Raw genomic sequence first — 15,835 nt, 5'->3', positions numbered from 1 at the left:
GCAAGTTTTAATATTGTAGATTGTTTCGTTTTTCTTTGTTCACCTGGTATTTTTAGCAGTATTAATTCATCAACAGCGTACAAACCCGAGCCATGCTTCGGTCGGGAAAAAAAAAGCTTGCAGTATTGGCAAGCAGCTACAACACCCTATTCCTTTTCAAAGGCTGGGAAAGGCCACGGGCAGCAGGGCTAAAAACACCCCGGTTGGCAAGCAAAGCCATCCCGTTCCAACCCCCGGCCATGCTAACCGAGGCTCAAAGCCTCTGGGACCCCGGCGAGCTCTTCCCTTTATCTGGGCCATCCGCTGAATTTTGCAACGGTCGCCCCGGATAAGCCCAGCTGGGACGCCCTGCTGCCGGCACCGGGAAGAAAGCAAGCCGCCTGCGCCCATTCAATTGGCAGCTCCAGCCACGCTCTTCCCCTCCCTTGGAGGCTGGCGGGAGCAGCCCACTATGACTCAGTCATACCGTGACATCCAGCAAAGGCAAGCGAAGAGAAGAGAGCTCAGCAATGGCTGGCTCTCCTCAGGCACGGCAACGGGCCTCCTAGCGGTCCCCGCTCGCTCAGTAAGTACTGTAGGAAGGCGGGGAAAGAGACAGGCGAGAGAGGCCTGTAAGGCCGACCTAAAGCCGGAGCCGCCGTTGCCCCTTTAAGGGAGGCCGGACGCGTTGTGTTTAATGTATCAAATTGTGGCGGTCACGTGAGGCCCTGGAGAAGGGGTTGAGGAGCAGCGCGGCGGCGGCAGAAGGAGCAGCGCCTGCAGCCATCGTCGCCGTCGAAGGTCTACCGCGCTGGGGAGCGAATGGCTGGCGCTGATTGCGGCTAGGGTGGGCGCAAAGCCGGCAGGAAGGAGGGATTGAATCCAGGAGAGGGCCCGAGCTAGGACAGCGGCTTTCTCCGGACTGCGCGGCGCTTCCTTCCCCTCCCCCTCCTCCCTCCCTCCCTCTCTCTTTTTTTTTTTTTTTGTCCTTGCGCTTCTGGAGGCTCCACGCTTGTTATTCATCGGAGTCGATCGATTGACAATCGCGCGTTAAAGGGGCCCTGGCTCTGGGTAACCGAGAAGCTGGGCTCGGATTGAGCTCCTGTTCCTTTAATCCAAACCGGGGAGGGAGGGGGGGACTCCTGCGTTGCGCCCTTGATCTTTAGTCATCTTTCCGCCCTTGAGTTCCTTCATACTCCGGTTCTTCCTCTCGTTCACCTCGACCCTTAAGGCGCCTTCGCCATCCCGGGAGAAGCGGAGGGGAAGAGGCAGCAGCATCTCTGCCTGTTTCCAGCGTCTGCTCCCCTTCACCTTGATAGCGACCCTGTCGATCTGCTCAGCATATTTCATTGACTTGATTCTATTGGGTCATCCACTCCCTACTCCGGACCTGCTTTATATTGCAAATCTTAGAGGGGAGAAGGTGGTTAGGTTTTAATTGGTATCTGTGAAGGGGGGGGGGAAATCTTTGCGAAGCAGGCAGAGCTGCTTAGTTAGCTTAGATTTATCACTCCTCTGCCTTGAATGGGGAAAAGATTTTTGAAAATCCATGTAGGCATTCTGTACTGGACCTTAATCGATAAATGGACCTGCTATTTAATTTATCACCCTATTTTCCTCTTCCGGAATTCCCATATTCTTTCTTGTCTTCGTTGTGTGCGATAGTGTGGTGATAGTAGCCCCCTCCCCTGGTTGAATTTTCCTTCTGTTAGGGATAAAATCGTGGCTGGGTTTCCTGTTGTTTCTTTTTTTATGTGACACAGGTCGGATCCCTTGATCTGCTAGCTCATTCTGTTGTGACTGAGGGAAAGAACTGAAGGTGTAGATACAGATATTTTTTAAAAAATACATTTTTACTTAAAAGGGGGACTGAAGGGACCCAAGATGGCTGGAGATGATTGCAAGTATGTAGGGGTTTCTTTGATCTGATAATAAAAACTAAGACAGCAGCTGCAGCTATATAAACCCAATTTAGAACACTCCCGCTTCTCCCCTTCTCCTTCCTGTATGCCTTTCTCTCTTTTCCCCATAGGGACTCACTTTGCAGGGTGGTGCCATTCACCAGCTTCCCTCCCTTGTCTTTTACACATTTATTTCTATTTCTCTCCCCTAAATCCCACAAATTAAAAATAAAAGCAACTCAAAATGGCTGAGGACTGAGTAGGTCCTCTTGGAATTGTACATTTCAGCAGTTCCCTTCTAGCTCTTGTCTGTCTTCCTCTTCTCCCACCCCCTTGCAGCCTGGTTCCAAAAGGAGAAATAGCTTTCATGTCAGAAGGGAAAACAGAGAAGCAAAGGGGAAGAGGCGGGGTCTGGGCTTTTCATTAGCAGTTGAGAAATTCCTTTTCAGTTTGATCAAGGCATACTTGTTTTCCTTCCAGCGAGAGCAAACCATCACTCTCCAAAAGGCTGAGGATTTTGGAGTTGGGAGTATTGTTTTCACCTTAGTCTTATGAAAGATTAAAAACAAGGGAAATCTTGAAAACAGAATTCCACAGTGTATTAGAATAGGTTGTTTTTTCATTGAATTTGTCTCTAATTATTACTGTTCTTCAGAGTAGACATTTTTAAAGTATTTTTCTTCTCCTCATTCCTATTTGTAAAAAGAGCAAAGAATGGGAGGGTCCTTTTGGCTCTAGGCTGGAATTTCATCTGAGTGATTGACCGTCTTCCTACTGCGATTGCACTGTCCCAAAGCCAAGGAAAAATATCCTTTTGCACCATTCAGCTGCATTAGAAAACTAGCTGCTCCTCCTGCCCTTTGCATATGGATTTATTTCCAGCTTTTTAATGATTCAATTAAAGACCCAAATTCTAATTTCTTACGGAGGAAAAATAATTGAAAAGGGAGGCTTGAATTTAGTCACGAGGGATACAAATTCCTTTCAGATATTAAATGGTCAAAAAGTGATAATTAGGATTATTTAATATAGGAGGTTTATATGGCATTTGGACTTCCTTCTGGATTTTGTATGGAGTTTTTTCAGTTCTCGGTAAGTTTTACTTTTGCTTTTCAGAATCAGAACTAAAAACCTTATGAGAATTAAGAAAGTTTGGCTTCAAACTTTAGAAGTATCTATTCTGCAATTTTAGTACTGATCGTTAATTATATTTGATACAAATGGGCTTGTTGGGAATATATTACTTTAAATTTTAGGAGATCCACACTAATTGCATTCTTGATTTTTTTGGTTCATTAGCAACTTAGTGGCCTTTCTGTTGCAAAAGTGGAAACTCATCATCATCTGCTTTAGTAGACCAAAAACTGACTGTTTAAAGAGATTAAAAGGAAAGTTCTGATCTGGGTGAGACATGGCTGAAAACTGGAAGAACTGTTTTGAAGAGGAGCTTATATGTCCTATTTGTCTGCATGTCTTTGTGGAACCTGTCCAACTTCCTTGTAAGCACAATTTTTGTAGGGGATGCATAGGAGAGGCTTGGGCCAAAGAGTCAGGGCTAGTACGTTGTCCTGAGTGTAATCAGGCCTACAACCAGAAGCCCAACCTTGAAAAGAACTTAAAATTGACCAACATTGTGGAGAAATTCAACTCTCTTAATTTGGAAAAGACTCCTTCAGTCTTACATTGTGTCTTCTGCCGCCGTGGGCCACCTTTGCCTGCACAGAAGATCTGTCTAAGGTGTGAAGCTCCATGCTGCCAATCCCACGTTCAGACACACCTGCAACAGCCCTCTACAGCACGTGGGCACCTCCTGGTGGAGGCGGATGACGTCAGGGCTTGGAGTTGCCCCCAGCACAATGCTTACCGACTGTATCATTGCGAAGCTGAACAGGTTGCTGTTTGCCAGTTCTGTTGCTACTACAGTGGTGCACACCAAGGGCACTCAGTATGTGACGTGGAGATCCGACGCAATGAGATCAGGGTAAGTAGGAACATTGCTTCATACTTAAATGCAGCTTTCTTCTTGACTGCAAAATACAACTGGTGCAACCTCATTATTAGTCAACTAGTTTTCTCAGATGGTGGATGGGAATTGCTGAGGAGGGTCCTGAAGCAGCCCCCACCCTTTTCCTTCTGCTGTGGTACATTATTGTGGGCAGCCTAGAATCCATCCTGCTGCCTGTCCAGATGTGTAATGCTTTCAGCCGAAGTGGTGGATGTTGACACATAATGTTCAGTTTACATGGAATAGAGGAGGTTATTACTTTGATTTTTTTTTAAAAAAGAAAGCAAAATAAAAACTTTTCCTTAAATTACTAAGCTTTCTTTTGCCCTGGCAGAAAAATACCTTTGGCCAGTTCAGTGCTTTGTGCTGTACCAAAGAGCATCAAGGAATTAGTACTCTGCTTCAGGTAAAGGCCAGTTTCTTAGCTGTCTAGTCTTCCCCAGTTCTTTGTTTACCGTCAGCTGTGGTTTACTTTGTCCCTGTTTTGATCTGAGGCCAAAGAGGAACCATTGACATTAAATGATAAATAGTAATTGAAAGTGCAGCAAGAACTTTTTTCTTATTTTTCTTGATTGCTCATCAGCAGGATCACTATTGTTTTAGTAGCTTTGCTTCTTAATTCTGCTAAGAACAGTTTTATCTTCAATAAGAAATGTGACCCCTTTTGCTCAAATGTACATTTTTGCAATAATAAAAGGATCCATTCTACCCAAAGGTGACCTTTCTTTATAAATAAATAAAGGTAAAGCCAGAAGTGGTTGTTTAGTTTTGTTTTTTTGCCTTTTGCCCCCCTTTTTTTCAAGGCCTACAGAATACGTTCTTCCATTGCTGCTAACTAGCTTTACTGCAAGTTCTCTATATTTATCTTGGTACTGATCTCATATATTAAATGTGAAAACGAAGAAGTAAACAAAAGCTGACATTATCTTTTCAGACTTCCTTAGAAATCTGTCAAGGAAAACAGGCCTCTACTGCACAGGATGTTGGGGGAGGGGAAGGGAGGGATAAAGCAATGGGAATGTGTATGGTGGAGAGGTGTCTTTCAATATAACTAGTAATTCAAACAATAAGGTATAAAATGGGTGGTGGTGGTGTAGCAATAGTATTATACCTTTTCTTTCCTGTAAAAAAATCAGTTATTTAAATGTCATTACCTTGCAAATCTCAGAATAGCAGGAAGTCTAAAGTTGTGAATCATTTTATGCTATTAGAGATAGGCACAGGTGCATTAGCAAATATAAAATTCTATATAGGATAGACTCTTCTCAGTGGTATAGCAAATGAAGTTGTAGAATTTTCAGCAATTTCCCTTACTTTTAAAATAAAATTCCCATTACAGTACTCTTTGGTTCACTCTAGAAACCATTTCCTCAGATTCAACTGTCTTTTCTGCTCTTATTCAGAAATGGGATACACAAAAAGCCCAATGGACCTAAAGGTTGAAAGTACAGTACTCAAATCTGGTTTTAAGCAGCTTTGTTTCCGGTAGTTGGAAGCAAAGACTTTATTACATCGCAGTCCTCTTATTTTGTAAGACGTTGTCAAATCACCATTCTTCCTTTCCTCCTTTCTGGCCAACTTCCTAGAAAGGAATACTGTACCATATGAACTCAAATCTCTCTCCTACACTGACTTCATGCTATGAAGGTAGATATGAGATGGGCTCTTCACATTAATCCAAAAGGAACAAAAGATATTCCCCAAAAAAGCCATTATTTAGTAGTGGAGCAAGGGAATGTTACTGGAAGAGCATAAACAGCTTTAAATTAATATGTTGTACCTTGACAATACAGTAAATGTGGGATAGTCAATCTGTATTCTTCAGATGTTTTTGCCTGCATTCCTTTAAATTCCAGCTGGCCTGGCTATGAACATATACTTTGGGCTGTAGTTGCTTTAATTCCTGACATCTCAGTGATTTCTGATATGCTGAAATTTCAGGGGTTTGGAGTGGGTGGGGTTTCTATACATGGAAGTTGTACAAAAAATTAAAATATCATGGAGGCCGTGAAAATTTATTGGATTACTGTCATAAGATCACCTAAGGTAGTTTAGCTTTTGGCAAGTTAAAATGGCTATGAGAGACTTTTCCTCTGTGTCATCATTTCCCTTCATGCATGTTTATCTATGAAATGAAGTTGTAATCTGTACTGGTTATCATGAGGCTGAAACCAGGGAGTGGTGTTTACTCTGGATTAATACTCAGTTTGAGGGTGTGATCTTGAGTATGTGGCAAAAGTCAGACTGAGGAACAGCTGTGTGACAACACCTGCATGTAAAGACAAGCTGCCTAGGCCCTGTCTTCTTTTTGATCTGATCCAGTTACTTCAAAATCTGCACAAACAGGTCCACAGATTCCTTTCAAGCATCATTGTGTAGGATAAATATTTAACAATAAATGAACAACAGTGGCTATAAAACAGACAACTTGTGTATATTCCAGTGTTGCCAAAATGACTCATCATTTAGCTGCTAAAATGGGGGAGTAGATAAGTCATTAATAAAATTGCTTTTTTATTATTTTCCAGTTGGAGACTAATCTTGTGGTTGGGATGAGGGTAGGTATTCTGAGTAGAAAAAGTGAGTTTGAACAGAAAGATTATTTTTTCTCCTCCACTTTTTGCGGATTTGGGTGGAAGTAAAGAGGAGAAGCCAAATTAACTTGTTAGTGGCTCTGCATACCTATAAGGAAGAAGGGAAGATCTGGCAGAACTATTGAAAAACTTAAGAGTATTGGCTTCTACCCTCCTCTATTCTTTTTATTTATAGATAGGAGGGAGAAAAGGAAGGAATGTTGAATCAGGTAAAAAATATATCTTTTCCCTCAAATCTAGGAGAGGTTTGGCAAATGATTGATGAACTAAAACTGGTAAATCCCACTAACAGTTCAATTCAGAGCTTGCTTTTTGATAATGAGTCAATTTTCTGGAATTTTTAGTTATGTCCACACCCAACTTTTTCTGGATATTTACCTTGTGTCCTTCATTACCTTCCATCATATAATGCGGTAAGCTATATTTATTTTGGACCTTACTGGTGATAGTCAGGCTGCATATGAAGTGAATTAGTAAAAAGTCATCCCAGATTGTCTGGTAGTATTTCCCTGAATAAGCAGACATTGTCTGGAAATCAGCTGAACTCTGTGTCCTTGTTTGGGCTGGGCAATTCTTGGTTTTGACTTCAGTGTATAGTAATGAACAAAACCACTAAAGGTTGAAAGTACAGTACTCAAATCTGGTTTTAAGCAGCTTTGTTTCCGGTAGTTGGAAGCAAAGACTTTATTACATCGCAGTCCTCTTATTTTGTAAGACGTTGTCAAATCACCATTCTTCCTTTCCTCCTTTCTGGCCAACTTCCTAGAAAGGAATACTGTACCATATGAACTCAAATCTCTCTCCTACACTGACTTCATGCTATGAAGGTAGATATGAGATGGGCTCTTCACATTAATCCAAAAGGAACAAAAGATATTCCCCAAAAAAGCCATTATTTAGTAGTGGAGCAAGGGAATGTTACTGGAAGAGCATAAACAGCTTTAAATTAATATGTTGTACCTTGACAATACAGTAAATGTGGGATAGTCAATCTGTATTCTTCAGATGTTTTTGCCTGCATTCCTTTAAATTCCAGCTGGCCTGGCTATGAACATATACTTTGGGCTGTAGTTGCTTTAATTCCTGACATCTCAGTGATTTCTGATATGCTGAAATTTCAGGGGTTTGGAGTGGGTGGGGTTTCTATACATGGAAGTTGTACAAAAAATTAAAATATCATGGAGGCCGTGAAAATTTATTGGATTACTGTCATAAGATCACCTAAGGTAGTTTAGCTTTTGGCAAGTTAAAATGGCTATGAGAGACTTTTCCTCTGTGTCATCATTTCCCTTCATGCATGTTTATCTATGAAATGAAGTTGTAATCTGTACTGGTTATCATGAGGCTGAAACCAGGGAGTGGTGTTTACTCTGGATTAATACTCAGTTTGAGGGTGTGATCTTGAGTATGTGGCAAAAGTCAGACTGAGGAACAGCTGTGTGACAACACCTGCATGTAAAGACAAGCTGCCTAGGCCCTGTCTTCTCTTTTTGATCTGATCCAGTTACTTCAAAATCTGCACAAACAGGTCCACAGATTCCTTTCAAGCATCATTGTGTAGGATAAATATTTAACAATAAATGAACAACAGTGGCTATAAAACAGACAACTTGTGTATATTCCAGTGTTGCCAAAATGACTCATCATTTAGCTGCTAAAATGGGGGAGTAGATAAGTCATTAATAAAATTGCTTTTTTATTATTTTCCAGTTGGAGACTAATCTTGTGGTTGGGATGAGGGTAGGTATTCTGAGTAGAAAAAGTGAGTTTGAACAGAAAGATTATTTTTTCTCCTCCACTTTTTGCGGATTTGGGTGGAAGTAAAGAGGAGAAGCCAAATTAACTTGTTAGTGGCTCTGCATACCTATAAGGAAGAAGGGAAGATCTGGCAGAACTATTGAAAAACTTAAGAGTATTGGCTTCTACCCTCCTCTATTCTTTTTATTTATAGATAGGAGGGAGAAAAGGAAGGAATGTTGAATCAGGTAAAAAATATATCTTTTCCCTCAAATCTAGGAGAGGTTTGGCAAATGATTGATGAACTAAAACTGGTAAATCCCACTAACAGTTCAATTCAGAGCTTGCTTTTTGATAATGAGTCAATTTTCTGGAATTTTTAGTTATGTCCACACCCAACTTTTTCTGGATATTTACCTTGTGTCCTTCATTACCTTCCATCATATAATGCGGTAAGCTATATTTATTTTGGACCTTACTGGTGATAGTCAGGCTGCATATGAAGTGAATTAGTAAAAAGTCATCCCAGATTGTCTGGTAGTATTTCCCTGAATAAGCAGACATTGTCTGGAAATCAGCTGAACTCTGTGTCCTTGTTTGGGCTGGGCAATTCTTGGTTTTGACTTCAGTGTATAGTAATGAACAAAACCACTACATGTTGAGTTTAGTTTATTGTTGGGAAATGTTTTTGCTCCTCCTAGCCCTGCTCAACTTAGCACTTTTCATGGGAGAATATTTTGAAAGCTAACGTGATTTATCATTAGTCTTTTTAAACATACATAACCCTATCTAGCCTATCTGAACCATTTCTCATTCAAAGTTCTGAGGATGTGTTTAACTGAAGTTAACTTTATAGTTTTATTTACAATAAAGTTTTCCAAGGATGTGAACTGCTCAGCAAACTCCTGCTGGCAAGATAAGTGGTCATCCATTTGTCTTTTTGTACTGTTTTGTTTATATCGATTGAGTCAAGTATGTGTAAATACAGCACTTACATTTTGTCCTTTTGATGAGTGCATATCTCACTCCATTTTTTCTTACAATGTTAAATTTTAAACTATAAGTGAAATGAAACAGCGACTTGCTACTTTTAGAGATTTTGTGTGTATACCATCCATATTTTGGTCACATATTCAATCAATATCCATCAGTAATGGATATAGTCTATATCTCTTCCTGTCTCTGAATAAGTTTCTTTCCAGTGTTCTTCAATAAAGAATACCTCTTCCCATGGTATCCTTCATATGTCTCCTTGACTAATATCCTGGAATATTCTTCATCTCAGCCATTGTTTAACTTCCTTTTCTAACAATTTTTAAATGCTGTCCATATATGCAGTCATGGACATCTGTTTCTCTTTTGTACATTAACACAGATTGCACAGTTTTCTTAATGCCCATGGACTAGGCCAGTGATGGCTAACCTTTTTGCCATCATGTGCCAGGAGCGGGGGGGGTCGCGCACGCAGGTGCCCACACCCATAATTCTACGTGCCCCACATGTGCGCGCACCCCCCGCTGTTCCTGGCACGCGATGGCCCAGTAGTCCCATTTTTCTCTCTCACTTGGCTCCAGAGCCTCTCTAGGAGTCTGGGAAGGACGAAAACGGCTTCCCCCCCCCGAGGTCCTCTGGATGCCAGAAACAGCCCGTTTGCCAACTTCCGGTTCGACCAGAAGTTGGCAAACGGGCCATTATCAGCCTCCAGAGGACTTCTGGGGGAGGGGGTGGGGAAGGCCTTTTTCTCCCTCCCCAGTCTCCTAGAAAGGCAAGGGGCCAAGTGAGAGAGAAAAATGGGCCTTTCCCACCACCCCCCAGAGGCCCTTCGGAGGCAGGAAACAACCTGTTTCCGTACTTCTGGTGGGCCCAGAAGGCCCAAAAATCAGCTGACAGAGTTGAGCTCGCGTGCCCACTGATATGTCTATGTATGCCACCTGTGGCACGTGTGCCATAGGTTCGCCATTGCGGCACTAGGCTTTAAAAAAAACACAATTTTTTTCATTGCAGTAGAAGTAAATGAATTAAACAGGAATATGGAGATGTTATGAAGTAAAATGCAGACCTTCTAAGAATAATGGGAAAAGTTTTGGAAAAAGTGAAGTCTATGATAATAAAATTAAAACCTGTCTCTTACAATTGAATAGGGAGTTTGTTGGAATGAATTAAGGATGTTGGGTTTGTTTCTACAATGGTCATGCTTATACATTTTTTATCACCCATAGGTAGTTTTGAAATTTTTCCAGTCCTGAGGTAGATAAGGCAAGAAAGAGATGTAAGATTTTAAGCATTATTAAAATTAATACATTTGGTTCAAAGAAACAATATTTGTTATGGTTTGATTAGGAGTTGTTTCATGGTATATGCCACATTCATGAGGGCTCTGAGAAATATATAAAATTGAAAAAGAAAGCTAGTATTTTTAAAATGTATTGGATAAAAGATTAATTGTCTCCTACATGGGTCTGTCCAAAATATTTATACACCTGGGCATTTATACATATGTTCCTTTCAGATTTATTAAAGCTAAATATATGAAGTTGTTGCAACAAGACTGTCATATCAAGTATGAACTAATTTCTAGTTCCCATGGATTAGTTTTACCCTTTATTAGTGACTTTAGAATATTAAAATTAGTGATGAGTAAAAGAAATAAATGTGAGATTAATTTAAGAACTCTTGGTAAAAAATTGCAGTGAATAGCCTGCTTGGAACTATCAGAGACAGTCATTTCATGTGTTTGCATGAGCAGCAAATTTGGTATTTTTTAGCACCAGAATACAAAAGCAAATTGTATTGTTTTATATTTTCTTAAGTTCTACAAGGTTCCAGAAGTTGTGAATTCTGAATTTGCAGAAGAGCTAAATATTAGCAGATAGCTTGGTTTGCCCTCTTAATAAAAAAATAAAATCTTCAGAAACCTCAACAAAGACGAAAGAAACTTGAACACACATCTGAACCCTTTTATGTTTGTTATCTTGTAATGTTACTGCTATTTTTTGTCGCTAAATTTCATTAGGTTTCTCTATTTTTAACTTAAAAGTCAGTTTTTGAGACCTACAATAAAACAGCTCATAGCATTTATACATTTATTATTTCCCTTGATTTAATTTCTATGACTATCCATCTTGCCATAGCAAAACTTTTTTAAAAAACTCGTAAAACAAGTAAAAGCTAAAACAGAATAAAATAAACACCTTGAAATTATCCCTTATTCTGCATATATATATTTCTCTATGATAGACAGACTTTTGTCACATGCTTTAAGATGAGAGGCAGTGAGGAGTGCTGTGTCAGTCATGCGGATGTCTTTTCTAACTTAGTTCTTAGCCCATATTTTAAATTTTTGTTTTAAAATGCAATTCTCCATCCCCTCAGTTTTTTGTGTGATATGGCAAAAGTTTATATCACTGTGAACGTAGATTTTCTTGCAGAAGGGATATTCTGTTCTGCCTATCGAAAGACTCTTCAGACTTTGAAACATCCTGAATTACATCTGTTGTATCCCATATCTGCAATAAATGAAAAAAGTGGTGCTATTCATGTTCATTTAAAATGAACAGAGTTTGTCCAAAGCAAATAGATTTTTATAAGGGAAGAATACTCAGAGCATCTTCAGGATTGAATTCTAATGATAACATAGCAAATGGACAAAGGAGACAGGAGGAGATTGCCTGAACCCTCAATATGGCCTAGTTAGACATGCTTTGCCTGAGGAGGCAAGGAGCAGTTAGTTTATGTCCTGCAAATTGGCTTTTCATGCTCTCATCAAATGCTTCCCCCATTTGGCTGCATTGCCAGTAGCGGTGTGTGTGTGTCACAGAAGATGGCCTTTGTGCCCAGAGTACATTCTGACAGGAATTTCGTTACCTGGCCCCAAAGAGGCCCAATGCTTTTTTTGTGTTGAAAAAGGCAGAGTTACAACAGCTCCACCCAAACCGCATGCAGGAACCAGCATGTGAGAGAAAACAAAATGGTTAAGAGAGTCGCTCAGAAGTCTTCTTTCGTCAGGAGCTGTGTTGAAGTGTTGTTTAGAAATCATTCAGCATAAAGGGTATTATGGCCTAAGCATGATTTAACACAGTCATCCTTTCTTGCCCTCTTCCTCAGCTGCCTTCTGTCTTCATCTTTCTTTTTGTGGGTGAAAATGCTTATAAGGTCACAGTTATAATTTTGCACAGGCAAGCTGTCTCTGGGTGGCCTGTAAAACATGTTGCTGTCTGTTTTTCCAGCTCCATTTTCTGCTCTGCCTATCACTTTAAATGTGATGTGAGGCTGCAGGCCTTCTTCTCCACAGCAGCCCCCTCCCCCCTTTTTTTCCTTCTCTGAAACTGGCAAGGCCTGTTGAGGTCTTCTAATCCCTTGGCTTTCTGCATCCTGAATTTTCTCCTACTTCCATAGTTCAGCAGCCATTTCCATTTCCTTCTACCTTGGCCATGCTTCCCAAATGCTCTTTAATAGTTTGTAATAGCCATTTTGCTCCTCCTCATCTCTCTTGTTGATTTCCTAAATGGTTTGGACAGCCTCTGCATTTTTTTGAGCTGGGGCTTCGGTTTTTATGGAAATAAGCAGTGAGAAAATTATAAAATAGAAGGAAGTATAAAATAGAAGGAAATAGAAGTATAAAATAGAAGGAAGGACTGTTTCACAGAAATTTCGGAGGTTAAGGTCTAATTATCCAATTACCTCCTGGATGTTGCCCAGGAGTAAAGGTCTGACCTAAAGAAATGTAACACGAAGTTACCTTGGGAATTTTACATTTGCTTAAAAAAGGAGTGTTTTGTATGTTCATAAAGTTGAATTATTTTTCTTCCCACTTCTCCCCAGACAACTTTTGTAGTAAGATCTATGGGATTGCAAAACCTCTCTATGTGCTTTATTCTGGGTCATCATTCAAATAGGCAAGGTGAAACACATGCTGCGAAGGGAAGCTGTAGATGAGGATCAAGCACATGGAGTTTCAGAAACAAGTAGACCACACTTAGTGTGGGTAGAAGGCATGCAATGGGGCAGTTGTCACAAAGACTTTTTTTTAATAAAAGGTTTTAAAAAGTTAAAAACTAAGTACAAACTAACATTAAAAAGTAAGAAAAAAAAATCAAAGAGAAAGTAAAAGTGCAAGAAAGGAAAACAAAAGAAGATTAAAAAAGATTAAAAGAAGTGGTTTCTGATTTTTTTTCTACAGCAGTTATAAGTACAAATATAAATTTATCTCTTTTTCTAAAGTTACATGTCTCCTTTCCATAATCTATCCTGTCTAATAAAAAACCCCATGTCTGGGTTTTTTTTTCCTGTTTTCCACAAAAAGTCCGTAAGGTGTTTTCATCAGCAATAAATGTAGATATTATTTTTTCTCTAATCAAAAGAAAAAAGTATCTGCATTCTAAACACTTTTCCCTCTGACATATATCAATAGCACGTCATTTTATAAAAATTGTCTTTAAGATTACAACATAATGTAAATTTCAATCCTTTCAACTACATATTTTCTTCTTGTTCCATATGTATATTATAACCAAAATTTTTAGCCCCCTTTATCATACTGTTAGTTGTTGATTTACCAATATTCATTTAACAACAGTTCGAAGTTATGATGGCCTCGGGGGGGGGGGGGGAAATGACGTATGACCTATCCTCAAAGTTACAAAGGTCACCCTATGGTCATGTGATTGCAATTTGGGTGCATGACAACTGGATCACATTTATGACAGTTGCAGTGATTTATGGTCACCTAATCGTGATTTGTGACCTTCCCAATCAGCTTTTGACAGTCAATTGAGGAAGCTGAAATTCTTAACAATTGTGTGTGTCACTTAACAATCATATGATTCATTTATTGACCATGGTAAAAATGGTTTGTAAAATCAAGTCCAATCATGTAATGAGCCCTTTAATAACTACATTGCATAGTGATAAAAATTCCAGTCCCAATTATAGTCAAAAGTAGACTACCTTTGCATTTTTTTATTTGTTCAACTTCAATATTTCAATAAAATTTTATATGTTTTTAGCAATTACATGTTCATCATTTGCATATAATTCCATTTCAAACTCAGTCTTGCATTGTTCAAAACTACATTTTTTTGTCTACTTTAAATCTTTTCAATAATTATAAATAAGATCATTGGCAACTGTGTCCCTCTGCTACCAATTCTTCTCTAGATTTTATTTTGTATCCCTCTTCACAAAATTCTAGTATCTCATAATAAATTAGCCATTTGTGTTTGCCTTTTATTTCTGGTCTATAAAATGTTTCTTGTTTCGAGAGCTACAAAAGTGTTATTGATACAGCCTGGATTTGTATTTATTTCATATTCATAGTCACAGAATACAGTCTTTTATAATTGAAAGAAATACAAATATTCCCGATCCCTGCAAAGTAGACCCATGATGTATTTTTATATCAAGCTTGAAGAAATATATCTGTTAATTTTGGTTTGCTTCTCCTTTTAACCATCTGACAAAAAGAAAGCATATGGGAATAAAAGTAAGTACCCTCAATGACCTTGTGGTTAGATGGAGAATGGAGATCAGACTCCGTGGCTTTCATTGATGCCCATCCTCATCAACCCATGCTTGAATGAAGAGCAAAGCAGAGAATAGTTGGTTACTGCCACCATGAACCTTGATTGAAGGGCAAAAATTTGCTGTATCCTATTTCACAAGATGATCACTTGGTCTTCTCTCTGAAATAACTGGTGCCATTCCCTGTCTAGACTTCTATAGCTATGCAGTTTTGGAAGACTGGGGACATTCCTTTGGCAATGGTAAATTTTGGTGCTGTACTTGGTACAAAGGGATGGTAAGCCATTCTTTTTTCCTGTATGAATCCTGTTGAAAAAAAAAGACCTAAAGCACCTTCATTTAAAAGTCTAATTTTCTCCTCTGAAAAGAGGAACTCGATGGCAAAGCTTGACATTCCCACTGACCTCCCACTAATTAAAAGGGCAGAAGATGTGCTTTTTAGCATTGTCTACATTGTTCTGAAGGCTCTTTCTCATTCATCTCTTGTGTCCAAGGCTCTATTTTGCTTAGAATCCTCTCCCTCCTTCCCCCCTCCCCCCCCTCTCTTAAATATGCTGACTCTGTTTTGCTTAGAATACTGTTTTCTTCTGTGTGTGTGTGTGTGTGTGTGTTTTAAATATCCTGATTTTCTGTCCCTGCTCATACGTGTATCGTGCTCATTGGAACCATTTGCAAAACAAAGTGCTGTGTGTTTTCTGGCATTGAGATATGACAGAGAGGAAGAGGAGGTGGAGGGAGGGAAGGAGGAGGAAACAATTATGACTGGATATAAAAAAGAATAAAAGCTGCTGGCTTCCCCAGGGCCCTTGTGTTCCTAGCTCTCCTGTCCTCCCCTACCACCTACTTTGCATGTTTGAAGTAGGTTACTGGCTGATATGTTATGTGGGAAAACAAGGGCCTTTCTCTGTTGAACCAGCTTGGTATTTCCTAACTTATTCTTCCTGCTTGATATATAACATCCCTCAGGATTCTCTATATATGCAAATGCATATGCATGCTGGATCTGGAGATAGGTTTTCAGATTTGTGCAAAATTCTGTACTGCTAAAATGATATCTAGAATATAATGTTCACCCTATTTATGTATTTATTTATGTTCAC

The 15,835-nt window shown here is 39.5% G+C and overlaps 1 protein-coding gene across 2 annotated transcripts in view; it reads left to right on the top strand.

The window, feature by feature from the left end:
- Nucleotides 1–424: 424 nt before the first annotated feature.
- The window catches only part of TRIM8 (tripartite motif containing 8), a 63,233-nt gene continuing 47,822 nt past the window's right edge, over nt 425–15,835 (top strand). The window contains exons 1-2 of one of the 2 annotated variants that reach the window (XM_058188707.1): nt 425–565; nt 3,180–3,861. In XM_058188707.1, coding sequence (XP_058044690.1) covers nt 3,292–3,861 — 570 coding nt within the window. In that variant the 5' untranslated portion in view covers nt 425–565; nt 3,180–3,291. Of the gene's footprint in view, nt 2,973–3,179; nt 3,862–15,835 lie in introns of both variants that reach the window. The other variant, XM_058188706.1, reaches the window with a different exon arrangement.

The sequence above is a fragment of the Ahaetulla prasina genome, chromosome 6 (genome assembly GCF_028640845.1).
Source record: "Ahaetulla prasina isolate Xishuangbanna chromosome 6, ASM2864084v1, whole genome shotgun sequence".
NCBI lineage: Eukaryota > Metazoa > Chordata > Lepidosauria > Squamata > Colubridae > Ahaetulla > Ahaetulla prasina.
This window is presented reverse-complemented; position numbering and strand designations above follow the sequence as displayed.